At 45.6% G+C, this 24684-nt stretch overlaps 1 protein-coding gene across 1 annotated transcript; it reads right to left on the minus strand.

The window, feature by feature from the left end:
* Nucleotides 1–290: 290 nt before the first annotated feature.
* LOC123090730 (ribonuclease TUDOR 1) lies at nt 291–7622 on the minus strand. Its single transcript, XM_044512064.1, has 17 exons — nt 7426–7622; nt 6040–6197; nt 5469–5543; nt 5233–5346; nt 5050–5154; nt 4728–4934; nt 4428–4646; nt 4228–4335; nt 3929–4099; nt 3645–3845; nt 3182–3544; nt 2866–3096; nt 2604–2789; nt 2447–2524; nt 2168–2362; nt 1340–1717; nt 291–793 (listed from the first exon to the last, which is right to left on the minus strand). The coding sequence occupies exons 2-17, from the start codon at nt 6187–6189 to the stop codon at nt 605–607; spliced, it is 2970 nt and encodes a 989-aa protein (XP_044367999.1). The 5' UTR covers nt 6190–6197; nt 7426–7622; the 3' UTR covers nt 291–604.
* Between the last annotated feature and the right edge of the window lie 17062 nt (nt 7623–24684).

A 24684-nucleotide genomic window follows, 5' to 3' on the forward strand; every position in this document is an offset into this window, starting at 1 on the left:
ACCTCACCCACTCTCTGACATGCAAAGAAAAAATTTCTTGTCACCGGAAAAGAGCCTTGGGCTCGCTGGCAAAGAAGCGCCGCTGCTGGGCCGTGCAGTTCCTCTTGATCACAACGCGCATCGGCAAGCCGAGGCACACCCCGACAGGGGCAAAGACATTTTGAACATAGAGAGCTCACTGCCTTCTGACTCCCCAACATGATGCTAAAATGCCATGCAGCAGATTACATGCGGACAAGTAGAAAACTATCTTTACCAGCATATGGAAAACGAAACATAACAACACAGGATGCAATAAGTCACTTTATTTGGTACATTAAAGTTCCAAACCTGAAATTAATTTCCATTTGACTGCAATCCTCGGTATTATATTATGTTCTGTCTCTACAAAGAAGAAACGCAGTCCACAAAGGACACAGACCTTATTGAGCTTAGGGGAAAAACAATGTATATAGTTCTCTTCTAATTGCATAAATATAGTCTTCTCTCTCTCTCTCTCTCTCTCTCTCGCTAGTTTTCATATATAAGCTCTCCACTGAGTTCCGCTCGGTGTCCAAAACTTTCATATCTAAACCATGACTGCGCCACTGCCTTCCTCCCTCATCTACCGACGCGGCGGGGGTCTCCTCCCGCCGGGGGCTTGATCTTCCTCGTCGGATTCGACGTCTCCATACTGCCACAGCCGCAGCCTCTCCTTCTTCGCCTTCTCCTGGAACTGCTCCAGGTTCTCGAGAGCCGTCTTCCTCTCCTTGGTGTCCCATCTCTTGCCCCTTTCAAGTCGGGCAAGCCCTTCCTGCACATATTAGCATGAGCGTATTAGGTTTAGGGATCAAGATGGGTTTTACAAAATACATAAATATGCATCTAGGTTATCTACCAGTCTTAATAATGTTAATGTGGAATATCATTGAAATATAACTCGCATGCCGACCTCAAAAAAAGTAACCAACACGTTATAACTCATACGATGTTTCCATAACCCCCAGAATCCATATGTTTCTTCAAGCTTAAGAAGGAAGAAACTAGCGGATAACAATCCTAAATAAGCATTTTCAAAGTTACAATTCCAAAAAAAAAATATGGAGAGGGTAGGCAAGTGATATTCCATTACTATTGTATCATTTTCAAGATCAATCTTAAGAAAATGTGAGTCATACTGGGTTATTGTGCAAACCTACTCAAACTGCTTAAGAAATATTCTCCAACCTATTTTCATAGCAAATTATTTCCATAAAGGAAGCTCCTCATGGAAAGATCAAAGCAGACTTTGCATGAACCCACCAGCCAATAAACAAAGCTAACAAGCAATTCATGATGCATAACAGGCAATAGCACAAACCTCAAGCATGGCAGCATTGATGCTGGATTCTGTCTCTGGATCAACAAGAGTCACAATGAGAACAGGTCCAGTGCCTTGTCCCTTCACTTTTCCACCAGTAGTGTCGCGCTCTTCGATCATTGCCCGGTATTGTTTTGAACTGCTTAGCAAGCATTCGCTAAGATACTCTGCTGCTTCCTGACCATTATCATCTTCCAGACCAGGCACTTTGATGAAGGCAAGGCTGCACAGCTGAGCAAGAGGAGGAGAGGAGGATACTGATGGGTCTGCAGGCCGTATGCGGTTGTAAGGAACAACTTCTTGGTTACCAAAATCAATGTAGAATACTTCAAATTTGTCATCTACAGACTCTACAGCTCCTCGGGGTCCATTAACAATCTGCAGGAATTATGATGGAAGTGCTCCTTAGGATATTGTATCATTTTATTATAAACAAATATGTAAAACTAATTAGTCATCATGAGAAGAACAAAAATAAGCATGTAGTATGGAACTGAAATGGGACATCAAGCATGCATTTTCAATAATACTGTCAACTTGGCAAGATACTGCAAATAGCATTGTCATGTGCACTGTTAGGTACTCAAGTCTGACAGTCAGCATCTATCACTTCACCTAAATGATCCTAACAAGCACACCAATTCCTAAGGTCCAGCGGCTTAAGTAGAAACTGATATTTGTTAAATGCGTCAAGTTAACAGCTAATGACAGGTCTAAGTATCTATTAAAGACATTGCTGAAACCAGAGTGAATTTAATAGCCAATCTATGACCTTGATACAAGAATAATTAGTTAGTTTTAACATGAGTGAATGAACTGTAGTCATACCATGGCTCTATTCCAAGAGTTGTCGAGGCTAAACTGAGCAAGGACTATTTCTCCCTTCCCAGGATTAAAAGCACCAATGACTGGTGCCTCCTTAAGTTTCAAGGATGCAAGCTGTTGTTGGATGGAAGCTACTCTCTGGTCACCTACTGTCTGGGCATAGAACTTTCCACCACCAAGAACCTCGGTAGCAACAACCTGAAGTCAGGTAACAGAGCCATGTCAGCACTATTTTAGTAACAACAAAAATCAACTACTTCCAATGTTTTTTCATCAACAAACCTTGAGAATTTCCTTTTGTTTGGATTCAGAGGCTGACCCATTAGTAACTTCTTCACCCTCGACGTAGTTCTCCCATATCTTGATAAATAGGAGTCAGTAACAAACAAAAAAACTATTATGTACTTCCTAAAAGATGTAGCACGGTATAACTGGTTACCTTCAGTTTCTGCTGCTTTGCTAACTTTTCAGCTCTTGTGAGGACATGAGCATCTGGAATCCTATCCAAGCCAAATGAACTAAGCTTGGCCAAGCCAGACTCTAAAAGAACAGAACCCACGTTGGTCTTAGACTCCCACAAGGAACCTATGAATGTTCCAGTTCTATCAACTGTTTCAACCTCAATCTGCAAAATGATTTGGTTTCCTTCAGATATTGAGTATGAAGATATGGACAAAGTAGAGAGGCAGCAAATGCCATACCTCCACATCACGCTGTAGAATCATCCTCCTCATCAAAGCAATAGCTTCGCTCGAGTAGGGCTCATCTTTACCAGGGCACCTAACACCAGACAATGAAAAAGCAATGCTGCAAGTCTCCTTCGGAATTGTTAGTTTGAAACGATGACCACTGAAAACATATTCAACAACAGCAGTATGCCTTCTATTCCGCTGCAGGAAGGGAAGGAAATCTTTGGCCTTCTTAGAGTTAACCTGAGATATGCATTCATAACAATCTATTAATAAAGGTGCAGAGCAAATGTCAAAGGAAACTACTGGAACAAGCAAGAATGCCAACCATTGTTAAATCTGTTATATGCATCACAGGAGGAAGTTTGTCAGAGTGAATTCCTTTCTTTGCTTTCTCAGCACGTGAGTGAGCCGCTAATAGAGCATCAAAATAATGTGATCTTTCCTCGTAGTCACGGTGTTTTGATATCTCAGCGAAGCCCCGTGAGAGCAAAAGCTCAGCAACATTAATTTTAGGCTGGGTGCCTGTGCTTGGAGCAGAAGATGTGTCATCTCCGTCCGCCGGTGATGGCGAACCTAGAAAAACTGAACCATAATCCAAAACTCTGGTATCAGCCGAGTTCATTACAGGCACAGCATTCTGTCCATCCATGGTGCTGATCCTTCTAGAATATTCCATTTCCACAGTCACCTGAAATTTTGAAAAAAGGGATATATCAGTCACTTCTCAACTAAGAAATCAACTTCTCATCATTGTAACTTCAGTAAGAATATGAGCAGCCCATACATACCTGTTTGCCAATCAACCGTGTGCGCAAGAATTCCTTAGATTCACGAGCAAATTTGTCGGGCTTGTTGTCCTCCCTGCGAGGATTGCCGAGCTTAGGAGCTCTAATACTTGAAAGATTAACCCGACGTTCTGCTGAAGGACTTCCATAAGGAGCAGCATCATCAGCAACAATAATACAATCTCCACTCACAACTTCTACCACCTACAAAGACATCAATATGAACCAAATTAGTTAAGTCACAAGAATCATGATCAAAAGACTGCTACTGAGAACATGAAACCCACTTTTCCAGTGAATTTCTGATCATGGATTGGCTTTGAATTTGTCACTGGTGGCTTAAATCCAGTCCAAATTCTCAGCTGTTCCTTTTTTGCCTGAAGTTCAGCATTCTTCAGCTTTATTTTAACTTCAACATCTAGCATGTTCGCACTCCACTCCACATATTTCGCAAGACCCTGTAATGGGAAGGTTACAGAACAGTTAACAAATGCAAAATGTCTGAAAAAGTAAATAATAGCTATTCCTGCTTCTTAGAATGAATAACATGAACCCGAAATGAATATGCATAAATAATTAGTCATACATTTTCAACAAGCTCAAGGGACAAGTCCTTAGCAGTGTCACCATCTGGGTAATACACCGAACCAATTATATTACTGAAACTGTCTGTCCCCTCCACCACAATCCGCACCTAGAGAAAAAAATACAAAACAAAACTGATTAAAAATGATACATGTTGACTCTAAAGATGGGATAAAACAACTGAAAGAAAAGGTGGCTTACATCTCTGTTCAGAACTCGAGTCTCTGTGAAATGCTTAGCTTCTCTTCCAAACCTATCTGGTGGAACTTCAGTAGAGGCTGTCGATGCAGCAAGCCTTTGTGCTGTTGTCAGTGGTGCAGGAGCTTCCCCAGAATCGTCACCATTTGTAGTGCCGTTAGTAGTGCCCTCTGGTTCGGCAACAACAGTAGGATTCGGTGGTCGTCTCCCCATGGACGGAGCCTGCATTTCATCATTCTCAATATTTACTTTCCAACAGAAAACATATATATGGAATCAAATAAAAGCTATTGAGAAGCACACCTGCACTCCAGCAACATATATCTGGACAAATTGGAAACTTGGAAGCAAGTAAACACGAATGGTACTGCCATCGCGAACTTGTTCGACAATGGCTTCCAGACTCTTGCCTTTATTTGCAACTGCAAAACCCTTTGCATCAAAACCACTTAGTTCGCCAATTGCTGATGGTGGAAGATCTCTTATCGAATCTTCAGCAGCACCAGGTTCCTATAAGTTGGCAGAAAATAAGAACACAAAATTAGGTCATCGTTCAATAGAACATTTGTGTCATGCAATTGAAAAGATGGTTGCAGGACAGCAGGAACCCCAAAAGAAAGCAAACCTTGCTCCAACGGCCTAAACCCTGTTGCTTAGCAACTTCCTCCAACCTTAGAAGCTCAGAGACATTTGGGAGTGGTTCACCCCCCTTGGGGCCTTGCTCCTTTACCTGATCAAAATAAGATCAAAATTTACCAGAAACATTTGGCACAACAAAACAATTGAAGAAAAAGTGAATGGTCATTACCCTTGCCCATCCTGCAGCAACCACCAAGTAGGCAACGTTCTTGTCGCCAAGGTAGACAGTGCCAAATTCTCGTCCGATGTTAGGAGCTGTGTAATCCACTCTAAATGTGACCTCCTGCAATAGTTTTTAGTTTTTCATTTCCAAGTGAAAATAGAAGTGGTTTTTATGTGATTACATTCAATATTAATACATGCATAGGAGAATTTGGAATAGATAACAAAAGACACATCGTGTACCTTTCCTACGCAGAGTTTCCTCAGATACTCCCTGCTTTCCCAAGCAAATGGCTCATCCACTCCACCACGACGAGCCTAGAGCACCACAAATATACGGATTCAACAGACAAGATAAATGGGGAGAAGAACAAAATGTACTGCACAAATAATATGAACAATTTATTATAGATGCATTCCTAAGTTTTAAATTATACAAACAGAACACAGTCAAACAGTGGGAATGAAAATGCAATGATGGAGAGAAATTCTTGTGCCAAATACTAACTTCCATTGGCTCACAAGCGTAGCATGTAAACATAATTCACTATAGAGAAGGGTGGAAGCAGACCGTGGGCAATCAAATCAAGGCTTCAACTCAGGCCCTAGATCCAAAAGCCCATAGAAACTACCATGTATAACAAAAAAATGACTAACATATTACATCCCTAGATGAGCAGGCCTATATCTAACTCTGCCCCTGACAATACACTAAACCAGTGACTTCCTCTAAATTAATGGAGGAAATGAACACATGCAATAGGTTGAAATGTAAACCACATTCCCCTTGTCTAAAAGGGCAGGTTAATCTTACCAGCCTTGGGGCCATAAGGTACGACAGGGTGATGGACTTCTCTGGCGGGATCTCTGCCTTCGTGCTCCCCATGATGAGAAGGCAGTCTCCAGACGTCACAGCCTTCACCTTGCCCCTTAGCCATCCTGAAGCTCCTGTGTTTGCTGCCATGATAGCACCTGTATTTGCAATCAGAAGGAAACAGAACTTCATTAGCTGTCAAGTCAAATTTAGTTGAGACCTCCATATAATTCAACAATCTTGTGCTAATACATGCATGTTTCATAATTTTAATTGCATTTGGATTTCACAGGCCATAGGTGGCTAGAAAGAAAGAAAAACATGACCGGTCACATGTGAGTTGAAAATGATTAATCACCACAATGTTAACATTTTGACATAAATGGCTGCTGCTGTTTAAATGTTGCAAAATCAATGCACTCCAATCCTAACATCACAGAACCTTTCAGCCACGGCTCAGAGCATAGCGGAAGGGCGGAGCAATGCACACAAAATGTACGAATCTAAATACAACCTGATACCCACAGAAATTCGTCCAGGCAGACATGAACAGAGCTGTAACACTAGCAGCCTGTGTAAATCTGTAACTAGCCAATTATTAAAGAACCTCGTTAGAATTCCTGAGCCTCCGGATCTGTGACCCGGCTGACCTGAACTGATTGCGCTGTCTCCCTCTCTTGTGTAGCCGTGAGCCATGGCTAAAAAGCCGGCTGCCATGCACCCAAAAATTGTGGTGGGCACAAGGCTAAACCCTCCGGGCGCAGCTTTCCCCCATGTTTCCTTTTCCGGAACGTGTTCATTTTTAGCAACTTCCCATGTGGTGCAAGGGCCTGATGTGATGCCCCCACCCCACCCTACCTACACGCTGACCAACAAACATGTTCCTACAGATCTGCGACGCTCGCCGCTGACAGTGATAACCCCCCTGCCGCCTCGTTTTGCGGGAAAGCACCGCCGTATAAAAAATTGCACGAAAAAAACCACTAGATCTACTACGTTAAACCCAACACAAAAAAAAATATCGACGGTACCTCCGAACGGATCTAGGAAAAATCTACCGTAAACGACCACGAACTACCGCTCGAACGAAAACAGAGCCCGGAAACTGTCAAATCAGGAGCACGCTGCTCAACATCTATCGCGCGGATGGGCGGGCAAAAACTGCAGGGATCGCGAGAACAGCGCAGATTACACCTGCGCATCCTCCGAGCTTCGAAGGCTGGATTACAACTAGCAGAGGAGGAGATCGGGAATGGAACCAGGGCGCATCTGGCAGCCAGATTAGAACGGGCAATTCACCGGCCGGCGAACTAGTACGGATTCATCGGCGAGCGGCGGCGAGGGAGGGAGAAGGGGAGGGGCGCCGGCGCCGGCGAGCGGTCTCACCTTGGGGGAGGGGTCGGCCTCCGCCTCCCGATCCGAGATCCGGGAGAGGAGGGGGTTTGGCCGGCCTGATCCGGGGAGGAGGAGGAGGAGGGGGAGGGAGGATCTCTCTCTGATCCCGATCCGAATGAGGGAGGAAAAAAAACGCTGGAGTGGAGCGACGCCCACTGCCCCCATTTATAATATCATCATCGGCATTTTTTTGGAACCTTCTCCTCCGTATTAATTCCCTCGCGGGCCGGCGGGCGGGCTCCTGGGCCGGGCTTTCCGCTGCACGCACGTGAGGATGGATGGATAGATATCGTGACGCGCAAGCGAGAAAGAGGACGAGGTTGCTGCGCGCTACGTCATAGCCTGCTGCTGGCTGGCTGGGTTTCTTTTGGGGAAGTGACGAGGTTGTAGTCTATCTACCTATCCATCCATCGCCCCAAAGGGGATGAAAGCTGTTGGGGGCTTGGGACAGATGATACAGCAGCTTTATCCACCCTACAGAGTTTGTTCAATGCTTTCCAACTGTTTCTATCATCGATCTGGGTTTAGTTGGGGTTGGTCTTCCTTTTAGTTGGGTTTGTCTTGGATGTTAGTGAGGAGGAGGATTTCGGCGTCATGTTGTTGATGATGGTTACTCCAACAATGGGAAAGGATAGAGGACTGTTGATTCTCTCTTTATTGGTTTGATTGTCACAATAACACCGGTATGATGTATCATGTATGGCCTTCCAATTACGGAGGTCGATGTTTAGCTCACAGTGTCGTCGTTTATTGGAATTTGTGTATCCACTACTTAGATTGAGATTTTACATTCACTTTCTATTAAAGTCCTTGAGTTGCAGTAAATATTGGATACGCCGCTTTATACATTCATTATGGGATATGCTCGGCTATTGTGCTTTGATTGGTACCGTCGATAAGAGAAAAGGGTACATGTGGCTTATATTTTTTTTGGGGGGGGGGGGGGGGGGGGGGGTGTTAGCAATTATGATGAAGGTAGTTGGGAAGTGGTTGTTAGAGGCTGGAGCAAAGATCGTAGCGGGTATTTGTTGTGTGTCGCTGCCAAATTGATGCATAAATTCCCGGGAAAAAATATACAATAGACACAATTCCCATAATTATTATCATGAAATTTGTGGGGACCAGTTTCGTGGAATTCTCGATTTTAAATTATAATTCTACGCTACCGCGAAAAAACACATAGTCGTCTGCCTTCCAATGACGAGCGGAGGAAGTGTGTCACTAGGAAGCTAGCAGTTTGGAAGTGCAACTAATCCTTGGATGGCTTTGATAATTCATGACAACATATATGTTATTGAACTAATGCTTATGCAAGATAGATTTCAGAAATTTTCAATGATTCACATGGCAAGGACATGAGAATCTGGACCCCTCAAAATGCTAAGGACATATGAATTGGCAAAGCTTCAAGACTCACAGGATCACGTTGAGTCCATAGGAAAGCTAATAATATTAAAAGGGGATGAGGTTCTGATCATGACTCAAATGCTTAAGTGCTTGATGATATTGCTCCAAAAACCATCAACCACTTTCTCCAAGTCATATCTGTCCAAACCCTAAAAAGCCAACTCGGTCCCACCGAAAAGATCCCATCCGGACTCACCAAGTTGATCCTATACATTGCCACAGCCAAACCCAAGAGTTTCGATCTCATCGAGATGACGATCGGTTCCAGCGATTTGCACTGACCAAGTTTATGTAACCTTGTTGCTTCACTTCGGAATTACCGAGTTGAAACAATCGGAATTACCGAAACACGGGCTTGCTTAGTGTCGGATCTCGGGTTCCGGCAAAACCCTTGAGGTTCAAACACTGGGGTGCGCACGAAGATCTTCCCCCTACCAATCTCGCCTATCAGCCTCGCCACAGTCTTTAAGCTTAGCTCGATCAAATCACAACACAAGAGACACAAGGTTTATACTGGTTCAGGCCACCATTGTGGTGTAATACCCTACTCCAGTGTGGTGGCGGCGGATTGCCTCTTGGGCTGATGATGAACAGTACAAGAGGAAGAACAGCCTCCTGAGGCGAGGTGTTCTTGCGCTCGGTGGTGGTTCTGGTCCGAATGGATTCGTCCCTCTATGGTGGTGGCTAGTCCTATTTATAGAGGCCCCGGTCCTCTTCCCAAATATTGAGCGGGAAGGGATCCAACAACTGCCAATTTGAAGGGGGTAGCTAGTACAAGCTATCCTGACCAAAGGTGGTCTTCGCATGTCAAAGGCACTGGCGGTGACGCCGTCTTGGGCTCCACGATGACCTTTGTTCTGTCGTCGTACTGGTCTTGATCTCGTTGCACCGGTATGGAAACCTTTGCCTGAAGCCTCGGTACTCCGCGCCTGCACTTGCCCCCTTAGCACCAAAGGGGAAACGAGGACACTGCGCGCTAGCGCCTGCCTGACCTTGGTCGTCATGGCTTGCGTCGCCGGAACCTCGCGAGGTGCCCCTTCTTGGGGAACGTTGCAGAAAATAAAAAATTTCTACGCTTCACCAAGATCAATCTATGGAGTCATCTAGCAACGAGAGAGAGGAGTGCATCTACATACCCTTGTAGATCGCGAGCGAAAGCGTTCAAGAGAACGGGGTTGAGGGAGTCGTACTCGTCGTGATCCAAATCACCGAAGATCCTAGTGCTGAACGGACAGCACCTCCGCGTTCAACACACATACGGTTGGGGAAGACGTCTCCTCCTTCTTGATCCAGCAAGAGGGAAGGAGAGGTTGATGGAGATCCAGTAGCACAACGGCGTGATGGTGGAAGTAGCGACGATCTCGGCAGGGCTTCGCCAAGCTCAGTGAGAGGGAGAGGTGGTATGGGGGGAGAGGGAGGCGCCGGGGACTAGGGTGTGGCTGCCCTCCCCCCCTGAAGGAAATATGCCCTAGAGGCAATAATAAAGTTATTATTTATTTCCTTATTTCATGATAAATGCTTATTATTCATGCTAGAATTGTATTAACCGGAAACATAATACATGTGTGAATACATAGACAAACATAGTGTCATTAGTATGCCTCTACTTGACTAGCTCGTTAATCAAGGATGGTTAAGTTTCCTAACCATAGACATGAGTTATCATTTGATTAACGGGATCACATCATTAGAAGAATGATGTGATTGACTTGACCCATTCCGTTGGCTTAGCACTTGATCGTTTAGTATGTTGCTATTGCTTTCTTCATGACTTATACATGTTCCTATGACTATGAGATTATGCAACTCCTGTTTACCGGAGGAACACTTTGTGTGCTACCAAACGTTACAACGTAACTGGGTGATTATAAAGGAGCTCTACAGGTGTCTCCGAAGGTACATGTTGGGTTGGCGTATTTCGAGATTAGGATTTGTCACTCTGATTGTCGAAGAGGTATCTTTGGGCCCTCTCGGTAATGCACATCACTATAAGCCTTGCAAGCAATGTAGCTAATGAGTTAGTTACGGAATGATGCATTACATAACGAGTAAAGAGACTTGCCGGTAATGAGATTGAACTAGGTATTGGATACCGACGATCGAATCTCGGGCAAGTAACATACCGATGACAAAGGGAACAACGTATGTTGTTATGCGGTCTGACCGATAAAGATCTTCGTAGAATATGTGGGAGCCAATATGAGCATCCAGGTTCCGCTATTGGTTATTGACCGGAGACGTGTCTCGGTCATGTCTACATAGTTCTAGAACCCGTAGGGTCCGCACGCTTAAGGTTTCGATGAGAGTTATATTATGAGTTTATGAGTTTTGATGTACCGAAGGAGTTCGGAGTCCCGGATGAGATCGGGAACATGACGAGGAGTCTCGAAATGGTCTAGACATAAAGATCGATATATTGGACGACTATATTCGGAGTTCGGAAAGGTTCCGAGTGATTCGGGTATTTTTCGGAGTACCGGAGAGTTACGGGAATTCGCCGGGAAGTATATGGGCCTTATTGGGCCATACGGGAATAGAGGAGAGAGGCCGAAAGGAAGGAGGCGTGCAGCCCCCCTCTGGTCCGAATTGGACAAGGGGTGCAGCCCCCTTTTCCTTCCTCCTCTCCCCCTCTTTCCTTCTCTCCTACTCCAACAAGGATGGCGCGCCCCTCCTGGCCGGCCGAACCCCTCCCCCTGGCTCCTTTATATACGGGGGCAGGGGGCACCTCTAGGCACAACAACAATTGATCCTTGAGATCTCTTAGCCGTGTGCGATGCCACCCTCCACCATAGTCCTCGATAATATTGTAGCGGTGCTTAGGCGAAGCCCTGCGACGGTAGAACATCAAGATTGTCACCAGGCCGTCGTGCTGACCGAACTCTTCCCCGACACTTTGCTGGATCGGAGTCCGGGGATCGTCATCGAGCTGAACATGTGCTAGAACTCGGAGGTGCCATAGTTTCGGTGCTTGATCGGTCGGGCCGTGAAGACGTACGACTACATCAACCGCGTTGTCATAACGCTTCCGCTTTCGGTCTACGAGGGTACGTGGACAACACTCTCCCCTCTCGTTGCTATGCATCACCATGATCTTGCGTGTGCGTAGGAAATTTTTTGAAATTACTACGTTCCCCAACAGTCTGAATTGCGTGTGGGGGGGGCCCTTTATATAGGGGCCCTAGGGGGTGCGCCGGCCCCCTAGAGATCCCATCTCAAGGGGGGCGGCAGCCAAGGGGGGGAACTTGCCCCCCAAGCCAAGGGGGGCGCCCCCACCCCTAGGGTTTCCAACCCTAGGTGCAGGGGGAGGCCCAAGGGGGGCGCACCAGCCCACCAGGGGCTGGTTCCCTTCCCTCTTCAGCCCACAGGGCCCTCCGGGATAGGTGGCCCCACCCGGTGGACCCCCGGGACCCTTCCGGTGGTCCCGATACAATACTGTGACCCCCGAAACTTTCCCGATGGCCGAAACAGGACTTCCTATATACAATTCTTCACCTTCGGACCATTCCGGAACTCCTCGTGACGTCAGGGATCTCATCCGAGACTCCGAACAACTTTCGGGTTACCGCACAACCCTAGCGTCACCGAACCTTAAGTGTGTAGACCCTACGGGTTCGGGAATCATGCAGACATGACCGAGACAGCTCTCCGGCCAATAACCAACAGCGGGATCTTGATAACCATGTTGGCTCCCACATGTTCCATGATGATCTCATTGAATGAACCAAGATGTCGAGGATTCAGGTAATCCCGTATACAATTCCCTTTGTCAATCGGTACGTTACTTGCCCGAGATTCGATCGTCGGTATCCCAATACCTTGTTTAATCTCGTTACCGGCAAGTCACTTTACTCGTACCGTAATGCATGATCCCCTGACCAAACACTTGGTCACATTGAGCTCATTATGATGATGCATTACCGAGTGGGCCCAGAGATACCTCTCCGTCATACGGAGTGACAAATCCCAGTCTCGATCCGTGTCAACCCAACAGATACTTTCGGGAATACCTATAATATACCTTTATAGTCACCCAGTTACGTTCTGACGTTTGGTACACCCAAGGCACTCCTACGGCATCCGGGAGTTACACAATCTCATGGTCTAAGGAAATGATACTTGACATTGGAAAAGCTCTAGCAAACGAACTACACAATCTTGTGCTATGCTTGGATTGGGTCTTATCCATCACATCATTCTCCTAATGATGTGATCCCATCATCAATGACATCCAATGTCCATAGTCAGGAAACCATGACTATCTATTGATCAACGAGCTAGTCAACTAGAGGCTCACTAGGGACATGTTGTGGTCTATGTATTCACACATGTATTACGATTTCCGAATAACATAATTATAGCATGAATAACAAACAATTATCATGAACAAGGAAATATAATAATCATTTTATTATTGCCTCTAGGGCATATTTCCAACAGTCTCCCACTTGCACTAGAGTCAATAATCTAGTGTTGTCACAGAAGAGAGTGATCGGCCCCGACGCATTGGGTATGACTCCTAGGTCGGTTATGAACTCCTTCATCCAGATTGCTTCATGCGCTACCTTCGAGGCTGCCATGTACTCCGCCTCACATGTAGATCCCGCCACGACGCTTTGCTTGCAACTGCACCAGCTTACTGCCCCTCCATGCAAAATATACATGTATCCGGTTTGTGACTTAGAGTCATCCAGATCTGTGTCGAAGCTAGAGTCGACGTAACACTTTACGACGAGCTCTTCGTCACCTCCATAAATGAGAAACATATCCTTAGTCCTTTTCATGTACTTCAGGATATTCTTGACCGCTGTCCAGTGTTCCATGCCGGGATTACTTTGGTTCCTTCCTACCAAACTTACGGCAAGGTTTACATCAGGTCTGGTACACAGCATGGCATACATAATAGACCCTATAGCCGAGGCATAGGGGATGACACTCATCTTTTCTTTATCTTCTGCCGTGGTCGGGCATTGAGCCGAGCTCAATTTCACACCTTGCAACACAGGCAAGAACCCCTTCTTGGACTGATCCATATTGAACTTCTTCAATATCTTATCAAGGTATGTGCTTTGTGAAAGACCTATGAGGCGTCTCGATCTATCCCTATAGATCTTGATCCCTAATATGTAAGCAGCTTTTCCAAGGTACTTCATTGAAAAACACTTATTCAAGTAGGCCTTAATGCTGTCCAAAAGTTCTATATCATTTCCCATCAAAAGTATGTCATCTACATATAATATGAGAAATGCTACAGAGCTCCCACTCACTTTCTTGTAAACGCAGGCTTCTCCATAAGTCTGCATAAACCCAAATGTTTTGATCATCTCATCAAAGCGAATGTTCCAACTCCGAGATGCTTGCACCAGCCCATAAATGGACCGCTGTAGTTTGCATACCTTGTTAGCATTCTCAGGATCGACAAAACCTTCCGGCTGCATCATATACAATTCTTCCTTAAGATAGCCATTAAGGAATGCCGTTTTGACGTCCATTTGCCATATCTCATAATCATAGTATGCGGCAATTGCTAACATGATTCTGATGGACTTCAGCTTCGCTACGGGAGAGAAAGTCTCATCGTAGTCAACCCCTTGAACTTATCGATAACCCTTAGCGACAAGTCGAGCTTTATAGCGTCTTGTTCTTAAAGATCCATTTGTTTTCTATTGCTCGCCGATCATCGGGCAAGTCTGTCAAAGTCCACACTTTGTTTTCATACATGGATCCTATCTCGGATTGCATGGCTTCAAGCCATTTGTTGGAATCTGGGCCCGCCATCGCTTCTTCCTAGTTCAAAGGTTCACCATTGTCTAACAACATGATTTCCAGGACAGGGTTGCCATACCACTCTGGTGTGGAACGTGTCCTTGTGGACCTACGAAGTTCAGCAGTAACTTGATCTGAAGTACCTTGATCATCATCATTAATTTCCTCTCTAGTCGGTGCAGGCACCACAGGAACATCTTCCTGAGCCGCGCTACTTACCGGTTCAAGAGGTAGTACTTCATCAAGTTCCACTTTCCTCCCACTTACTTCTTTCGAGAGAAACTCTTTCTCCAGAAAGGACCCGTTCTTGGCAAAAAATATCTTGCCTTTGGATCTGAGGTAGAAGGTATACCCAATGGTTTCCTTAGGGTATCCTATGAAGACACATTTTTCCGACTTGGGTTCGAGCTTTTCAGGTTGAAGTTTCTTGACATAAGCATCGCATCCCCAAACTTTTAGAAACGACAGCTTAGGTTTCTTCCCAAACCATAATTCATACGGTGTCGTCTCAACGGATTTAGACGGTGCCCTATTTAAAGTGAATGTAGCTGTCTCTAAAGCGTATCCCCAAAATGATAGCGGTAAATCGGGAAGAGACATCATAGACCGCACCATATCCAATAAAGTGCAATTACGACGTTCGGACACACCGTTACGTTGAGGTGTTCCAGGCGGCGTGAGTTGTGAAACAATTCCACATTTCCTTAAGTGCGTACCAAATTCGTGACTTAAATATTCTCCTCCACGATCTGATCGTAAGAACTTTATTTTTTGGTCACGTTGATTCTCTACCTCATTCTGAAATTCCTTGAACTTTTCAAAGGTCTCAGACTTGTGTTTCATCAAGTAGACATACCCATATCTACTTAAGTCATTAATGAGAGTGAGAACATAACGATAGCCACCGCGAGCCTCAACGCTCATTGGACCGCACACATCAGTATGTATAATTTCCAATAAGTTGGTTGCTCGCTCCATTATTCCGGAGAACGGAGTCTTGGTCATTTAACCCATGAGGCATGGTTCGCACGTGTCAAATGATTCTAAATCAAGAGACTCCAAAAGTGCATCTGTATGGAGCTTCTTCATGCGTTTGACACCAATGTGACCAAGGCGTCAGTGCCACAGATATGTGGGACTATCATTATCAATCTTACATCTTTTGGTATTCACACTATGAATATGTGTAACATCACGTTCGAGATTCATTAAGAATAAACCATTGAGCAGCGGGGCATGACCATAAAACATATCTCTCATATAAATAGAACAACCATTATTCTCGGATTTAAATGAGTAGCCATCTCGTATTAAATGAGATCCAGATACAATGTTCATGCTTAAAGCTGGCACTAAATAACAATTATTGAGGTTTAAAACTAACCCCGTAGGTAAATATAGAGGTAGCATGCCGACGGCGATCACATCGGCCTTGGAACCATTCCCGACGCGCATCGTCACCTCGTCCTTCGCCAGTCTCCGCTTATTCCGCAGCTCCTGTTTTGAGTTACAAATATGAGCAACCGCACCGGTATCGAATACCCAGGAGCTACTACGAGTACTGGTAAGGTACACATCAATAACATGTATATCACATATACCTTTGGTGTTGCCGGCCTTCTTGTCCGCTAAGTACTTGGGGCAGTTCCGCTTCCAGTGACCCTTCCCTTTGCAATAAAAGCACTCAGTCTTAGGCTTGGGTCCATTCTTTGGCTTCTTCCCAGCAACTGACTTACCGGGCGCGGCAACTCCCTTGCCGTCCTTCTTGAAGTTCTTTTTACCCTTGCCTTTCTTGAAACTAGTGGTTTTATTGACCATCAACACTTGATGTTCCTTTTTGATTTCCACCTCCGCTGATTTCAGCATTGAAAATACTTCAGGAATAGTTTTCACCATCCCCTGCATATTGTAGTTCATCACAAAGCTCTTGTAGCTAGGTGGGAGCGACTGAAGGATTCTATCAATGACCGCCTCGTCCGGGAGGTTAATGTCCAGCTGGGACAAGCGGTTGTGCAACCCAAACATTTTGAGTATGTGCTCACTGACAGAACTATTTTCCTCCATCTTACAACTGTAGAACTTGTCGGAGACTTCATATCTCTCGACCCAGGCATGAGCTTGGAAAACCATTTTCAGCTCTTCGAACATCTCATATGCTCCGTGTTGCTCAAAACGCTTTTGGAGCCCGGTTCTAAGCTGTAAAGCATGCCGCACTGAACGAGGTAGTAATCATCAGCACGCGACTGCCAAGCGTTCATAACGTCTTGGTTCTCTGGGATGGGTGCTTCACCTAGCGGTGCTTCTAGGACATATGCTTTCTTAGCAGCTATGAGGATGATCCTCATGTTCCGGACCTAGTCCGTATAGTAGCTGCCATCATCTTTCAGCTTGGTTTTCTCTAGGAACGCGTTGAAGTTGAGGTTGACATGAGCTTGGGCCATTTGATCTACAAGACATTTTGCAAAGGTTTTTAGACTAAGTTCATGATAATTAAGTTCATCTAATCAAATTATTTAATGAACTCCCACTCAGATTAGACATCCCTCTAGTCATCTAAGTGATACATGATCCGACTCAACTAGACCGTGTCCGATCATCACGTGAGACGGACTAGTAATCATCGGTGAACATCTCCATGTTGATCGTATCTTTCATACGACTCATGTTTGACCTTTCGGTTTCTTGTGTTCCGAGGCCATGTCTGTACATGCTAGGCTCGTCAAGTCAACCTAAGTGTTTTGCATGTGTAAATCTGTCTTACACCCGTTGTATGTGGACGTTGGAATCTATCACACCCGATCATCACGTGGTGCTTCGAAAAATTGAACTTCTGCAACGGCGCACAGTTAGGGGGAACACTTTCTTGAAATTATTATGAGGGATCATCTTATTTACTACCGTCATTCTAAGCAAATAAGATGCAAAAACATGATAAACATCACATGCAATCAAATAGTGACATGATATGGCCAATATCATATTGCTCCTTTAATCTCCATCTTCGGGGCGCCATGATCATCTTCGTCACCAGCATGACACCATGATCTCCATCGTCATGATCTCCTTCATCGTGTCTCCATGAAGTTGTTCGCCAACTATTACTTCTACTACTATGGCTAACGGTTTAGCAATAAAGTAAAGTAATTACATGGCGTTTATTCAATGACACGCAGGTCATACAATAATTAAGACAACTCCTATGGCTCCTGCCGGTAGTCATACTCATTGACATGCAAGTCGTGATTCCTATTACAAGAACATGATCAATCTCATAAATCACATATATATCATTCATCACATCCTTTTGGCCATATCACATCACAAGGCATATGCTGCAAAAACAAGTTAGACGTCCTCTAATTGTTGTTGCATGTTTTTACATGGCTGCAATAGGGTTCTAGCAAGAACGTTTCTTACCTACGTCAAAACCACAACGTGATATGCCAATTTCTATTTACCCTTCATAAGGACCCTTTTCATCGAATCCGATCCGACTAAAGTGGGAGAGACAGACACCCGCTAGCCACCTTATGCAACTAGTGCATGTCAGTCGATGGAACCTGTCTCACGTAAGCGTACGTCTAAGGTCGGTCCGGGCCGCTTCATCCCACGATGCCGCCGAATCAAGATAAGACTAGTAGTGGCAAGAAAATTGACAAAATCGACGCCCACAACAACTTGTGTTCTACTCGTGCATAGAATCTACGCATAAACCTAGCTCATGATGCCACTGTTGGGGAACGTTGCAGAAAATAAAAAATTTCTATGCTTCACCAAGATCAATCTATGGAGTCATCTAGCAACGAGAGAGAGGAGTGCATCTACATACCCTTGTAGATCGCGAGCGAAAGCGTTCAAGAGAACGGGGTTGAGGGAGTCGTACTCGTCGTGATCCAAATCATCGAAGATCCTAGTGCTAAACGGACAACACCTCCGCGTTCAACACAGGTACGGTTGGGGAAGACGTCTCCTCCTTCTTGATCCAGCAAGGGGGGAGGAGTGTTGGGGAACGTTGCAGAAAATTAAAAATTTTCCTACGGTTTCACCAAGATCCATCTATGAGTTCATCTAAGCAACGAGTCAAGGGGAAGAGTTTGCATCTACATACCACTTGTAGATCGAGTGCGGAAGCGTTCAAGGGGATGGTGATGATGGAGTCGTACTCGTCGTGATTCGGATCACCGATGACCAAGTGCTGAACGGACAGCACCTCCGCGTTCAACACACGTACGGGACGATCGACGTCTCCTTCGTCTTGATCCAGCAAGGAGGAAGGAGAGGTTGAGGAAGGCAGCTCCAAGGGCAGCACGACGGCGTGGTGCAGTTGGTGCAGCAGTATTCCGACAGAGCTTCGCCGAGCACGTACGGAGGAGGAGAGGTGTTGGGGAGGGGAGGGGCTGCGCCTTGAGTTGTGTGTACAGCAGCCCTCCCCTCACCCCTCTATATATAGGAGGAGAGGGGCAAGGGGGCCGGCCCTCTAGGGGAAACCCTAGAGGGGGGCGGCGGCCAAAGGGTGGGGGGCTTGCCCCCCAAGCAAGGGGGGTGCGCCCCCTTTAGGGTTTCCCCCCCAACCCTAGGCGCATGGGCCCAAGGGGGGGGCGCCAAGCCCACTAGGGGCTGGCTGCTATCCCTACGCAGCCCAAGTGGCCCCCCGGGAGGGGTGGTCCCTCCCGGTGGACCCCCGGAACCTTTCCGGTGGTCCCGGTACAATACCGGTATGACCCCGAAACTTTCCGGTGCCCGTTTAACAACTTCCCATATATAAAACTTTACCTCCGGACCATTCCGGGACTCCTCGTGACGTCCGGGATCTCATCCGGGACTCCGAACAACATTCGGTAATCACATACTTGTCTTCCTGATAACCCTAGCGTCACCGAACCTTAAGTGTGTAGACCCTACGGGTTCGGGAGACATGCAGACATGACCGAGACTCTCCGGTCAATAACCAACAGCGGGATCTGGATACCCATGTTGGCTCCCACATGCTCCTCGATGATGTCATCGGATGAACCACGATGTCGAGGATTCGATCAAACCCCGTATACAATTCCCTTTGTCAATCGGTACGTTACTTGCCCGAGACCCGATCGTCGGTATCCCAATACCTTGTTCAGTCTCGTTACCGGCAAGTCACTTTACTCGTACCGTAATGCATGATCCCGTGACCAAACACTTGGTCACCTTGAGCTCATTATGATGATGCATTACCGAGTGGGCCCAGAGATACCTCTCCGTCATACGGAGTGACAAATCCCAGTCTCGATCCGTGTCAACCCAACAGACACTTTCGGAGATACCTGTAATGCACCTTTATAATCACCCAGTTACGTTGTGACGTTTGGTACACCCAAAGCACTCTTACGGTATCCAGGATTTACACGATCTCATGGTCTAAGGAAGAGATACTTGACATTGGAAAAGCTCTAGCAAACGAACTAACCGACCTTTGTGCTATGCTTAGGATTGGGTCTTGTCCATCACATCATTCTCCTAATGATGTGATCCCGTTATCAACGACATCCAATGTCCATAGCCAGGAAACCATGACTATCTGTTGATCACAACGAGCTAGTCAACTAGAGGCTCACTAGGGAGATATTATGGTCTATGTATTCACACGTGTATTACGATTTCCGGATAATACAGTTATAGCATGAATAAAAGACTATTATCATGAACAAAGAAATATAATAATAACACTTTTATTATTGCCTCTAGGGCATATTTCCAACAGTCTCCCACTTGCACTAGAGTCAATAATCTAGTTACATTGTGATGAATCGAACACCCATAGAGTTCTGGTGTTGATCATGTTTTGCTCGCGAGAGAGGTTTAGTCAACGGATCTGCGACATTCAGATCCGTATGTACTTTGCAAATTTCTATGTCTCCATCTTGAACATTTTCACGGATGGAGTTGAAACGACGCTTGATGTGCCTGGTCTTCTTGTGAAATCTGGGCTCCTTCGCAAGGGCAATAGCTCCAGTATTGTCACAGAAAAGTTTGATCGGCCCCGACGCATTGGGTATGACTCCTAGGTCGGTGATGAACTCCTTCACCCAAATAGCTTCATGCGCTGCCTCCGAGGCTGCCATGTACTCCGCTTCACATGTAGATCCCGCCACGACGCTCTGCTTGCAGCTGCACCAGCTTACTGCTCCACCATTCAACATATACACGTATCCGGTTTGTGACTTAGAGTCATCCAGATCTGTGTCGAAGCTAGCGTCGACGTAACCCTTTACGACGAGCTCTTCGTCACCTCCATAAACGAGAAACATGTCCTTTGTCCTTTTCAGGTACTTCAGGATATTCTTGACCGCTGTCCAGTGTTCCTTGCCGGGATTACTTTGGTACCTTCCTACCAAACTTACGGCAAGGTTTACATCAGGTCTGGTACACAGCATGGCATACATAATAGATCCTATGGCTGAAGCATAGGGGATGACACTCATCTCTTCTTTATCTTTTGCCGTGGTCGGGCATTGAGCCGAGCTCAATCTCACACCTTGCAATACAGGCAAGAACCCCTTCTTGGACTGATCCATTTTGAACTTCTTCAAAATCTTATCAAGGTATGTGCTTTGTGAAAGACCTATGAGGCGTCTCGATCTATTTCTATAGATCTTGATGCCTAATATATAAGCAGCTTCTCCAAGGTCCTTCATTGAAAAACACTTATTCAAGTAGGCCTTAATGCTGTCCAAGAATTCTATATCATTTCCCATCAAAAGTATGTCATCTACATATAATATGAGAAATGCTACAGAGCTCCCACTCACTTTCTTGTAAACGCAGGCTTCTCCATAAGTCTGCATAAACCCAAACGCTTTGATCATCTCATCAAAGCGAATATTCCAACTCCGAGATGCTTGCACCAGCCCATAAATGGATCGCTGGAGCTTGCATACTTTGTTAGCGTTCTTAGGATCGACAAAACCTTCCGGTTGTATCATATACAGCTCTTCCTTAAGATGCCCGTTAAGGAATGCCGTTTTGACGTCCATCTGCCATATCTCATAATCATAGTATGCGGCAATTGCTAACATGATTCGGACGGACTTAAGCTTCGCTACGGGAGAGAAAGTCTCATCGTAGTCAATCCCTTGAACTTGCCGATAACCCTTAGCGACAAGTCGAGCTTTATAGATGGTGACATTACCATCCGCGTCCGTCTTCTTCTTAAAGATCCATTTGTTTTCTATCGCTCGCCGATCATCGGGCAAGTCAGTCAAAGTCCATACTTTGTTTTCATACATGGATTCTATCTCGGATTTCATGGCTTCTAGCCATTTGTTGGAATCTGGGCCCGCCATCGCTTCTTCATAGTTCGAAGGTTCACCGTTGTCTAACAACATGATTTCCAGGACAGGGTTGCCGTACCACTCTGGTGCGGAACGTGTCCTTGTGGACCTACGAAGTTCAGTAGCAACTTGATCCGAAGTACCTTGATCATCATCATTATTTTCCTCTTCAGTTGGTGTAGGCATCACAGGAACATCTTCCTGAGCTGCACTACTGTCCCGCTCAAGAGGTAGTACTTCATCGAGTTCTACTTTCCTCCCACTTACTTCTTTCGAGAGAAACTCTTTTTCCAGAAAGCATCCGTTCTTGGCAACGAAGATCTTGCCCTCGGATCTTAAGTAGAAGGTATACCCTACAGTTTCCTTAGGGTATCCTATGAAGACGCATTTTTCCGACTTGGGTTCGAGCTTTTCAGGTTGAAGTTTCTTGACATAAGCATCGCATCCCCAAACTTTTAGAAACGACAGCTTAGGTTTCTTCCCAAACCATAATTCATACGGTGTCGTCTCAACGGATTTAGACGGTGCCCTATTTAAAGTGAATGTAGCTGTCTCTAGAGCGTATCCCCAAAATGATAGCGGTAAATCGGTAAGAGACATCATAGACCGCACCATATCCAATAGAGTGCGATTACGACGTTCGGACACACCGTTACGCTGAGGTGTTCCAGGCGGCGTGAGTTGTGAAACGATTCCACATTTCCTTAAGTGTGTACCAAATTCGTGACTTAAGTATTCTCCTCCACGATCTGATCGTAGGAATTTTATCTTTCGGTCACGTTGATTCTCTACTTCATTCTGAAATTCCTTGAACTTTTCAAAGGTCTCAGACTTGTGTTTCATCAAGTAGACATACCCATATCTACTCAAGTCATCTGTGAGAGTGAGAACATAACGATATCCTCCGCGAGCCTCAACACTCATTGGACCGCACACATCGGTATGTATGATTTCCAACAAGTTGGTTGCTCGCTCCATTGTTCCGGAGAACGGAGTCTTGGTCATCTTGCCCATGAGGCATGGTTCGCATGTGTCAAACGATTCATAATCGAGAGACTCCAAAAGTCCATCAGCATGGAGCTTCTTCATGCGCTTGACACCAATGTGACCAAGGCGGCAGTGCCACAAGTATGTGGGACTATCGTTATCAACTTTACATCTTTTGGTATTCACGCTATGAATATGTGTAACACTACGTTCGAGATTCATTAAGAATAAACCATTGACCATCGGAGCATGACCATAAAACATATCTCTCATATAAATCGAACAACCATTATTCTCAGACTTAAATGAGTAGCCATCTCGTATTAAACGAGATCCAGATACAATGTTCATGCTCAAACTTGGCACTAAATAACAATTATTAAGGTTCAAAACTAATCCCGTGGGTAAATGTAGAGGTAGCGTGCCGACGGCGATCACATCGACTCTGGAACCATTCCCGACGCGCATCGTCACCTCGTCCTTCGCCAGTCTCCGCTTATTCCGCAGCTCCTGCTGTGAGTTACAAATATGAGCAACGGCACCGGTATCAAATACCCAGGAGTTACTACGAGTACTGGTAAGGTACACATCAATTACATGTATATCAAATATACCTTTAGTGTTGCCGGCCTTCTTATCCGCTAAGTATTTGGGGCAGTTCCGCTTCCAGTGACCCTTCCCCTTGCAATAAAAGCACTCAGTCTCAGGCTTGGGTCCATTCTTTGACTTCTTCCCGGCAACTGGCTTACCGGGCGCGGCAACCTCTTTGCCGTCCTTCTTGAAGTTCTTCTTACCCTTGCCCTTCTTGAACTTAGTGGTCTTATTGACCATCAACACTTGATGTTCTTTCTTGATTTCAACCTCTGCTGACCTCAGCATAGAAAATACTTCAGGAATGGTCTTTACCATCCCCTGCATATTGTAGTTCATCACAAAGCTCTTGTAGCTTGGTGGGAGCGACTGAAGGATTCTGTCAATGACTGCCTCATCAGGGAGGTTAATATTCAGCTGGGTCATACGGTTGTGCAACCCAGACATCTTGAGTATGTGCTCACTGACAGAACTATTTTCCTCCATCTTACAACTATAGAACTTGTCGGAGATGTCATATCTCTCGACCCGGGCGTGAGCTTGGAAAACTAGTTTCAGCTCCTCGAACATCTCATATGCTCCGTGATGCTCAAAACGCTTTTGGAGCCCCGGTTCTAAGCTGTAAAGCATGCCGCACTGAACGAGGGAGTAATCATCAGCACGAGACTGCCAAGCATTCATAATGTCTTGGTTCTCTGGGACGGGAGCGTCACCTAGCGGTCCTTCTAGGACATATTGTTTCCTGGCAGCTATGAGGATGATCCTCAGGTTCCGGACCCAGTCCGTATAGTTGCTGCCATCATCTTTCAGCTTGGTTTTCTCTAGGAACGCGTTGAAGTTCATGTTGACATGAGCGTTGGCCATTTGATCTACAAGACATATTTGCAAAGGTTTTAGACTAAGTTCATGATAATTAAGTTCTAATCAAATTATGAACTCCCACTCAGATTAGACATCCCTCTAGTCATCTAAGTGTTACACGATCCGAGTCGACTAGCCCGTGTCCGATCATCACGTGAGACGGACTAGTCATCGTCGGTGAACATTCTCATGTTGATCGTATCTTCCATACGACTCGTGTTCGACCTTTCGGTCTCCGTGTTCCGAGGCCATGTCTGTACATGCTAGGCTCGTCAAGTTAACCCTAAGTGTTTTTGCTGTGTAAAACTGTCTTACACCCGTTGTATGTGAACGT

Source organism: Triticum aestivum, chromosome 4B (assembly GCF_018294505.1).
Source record: "Triticum aestivum cultivar Chinese Spring chromosome 4B, IWGSC CS RefSeq v2.1, whole genome shotgun sequence".
Classification (NCBI taxonomy): domain Eukaryota; kingdom Viridiplantae; phylum Streptophyta; class Magnoliopsida; order Poales; family Poaceae; genus Triticum; species Triticum aestivum.

Bases quoted from the DNA above. Each gene is read 5' to 3' on its own strand.
- LOC123090730 (XM_044512064.1), bottom strand. From the start codon at position 6,189: ATGGCAGCAAACACAGGAGCTTCAGGATGGCTAAGGGGCAAGGTGAAG. The intron at 4,647-4,727 runs GTGTGCTTCTCA...GATGAAATGCAG, and splicing joins TATATGTTGCTGGAGTGCAG to GCTCCGTCCATGGGGAGACG. The intron at 4,336-4,427 runs GTAAGCCACCTT...TTTTTTCTCTAG, and splicing joins CTCGAGTTCTGAACAGAGAT to GTGCGGATTGTGGTGGAGGG.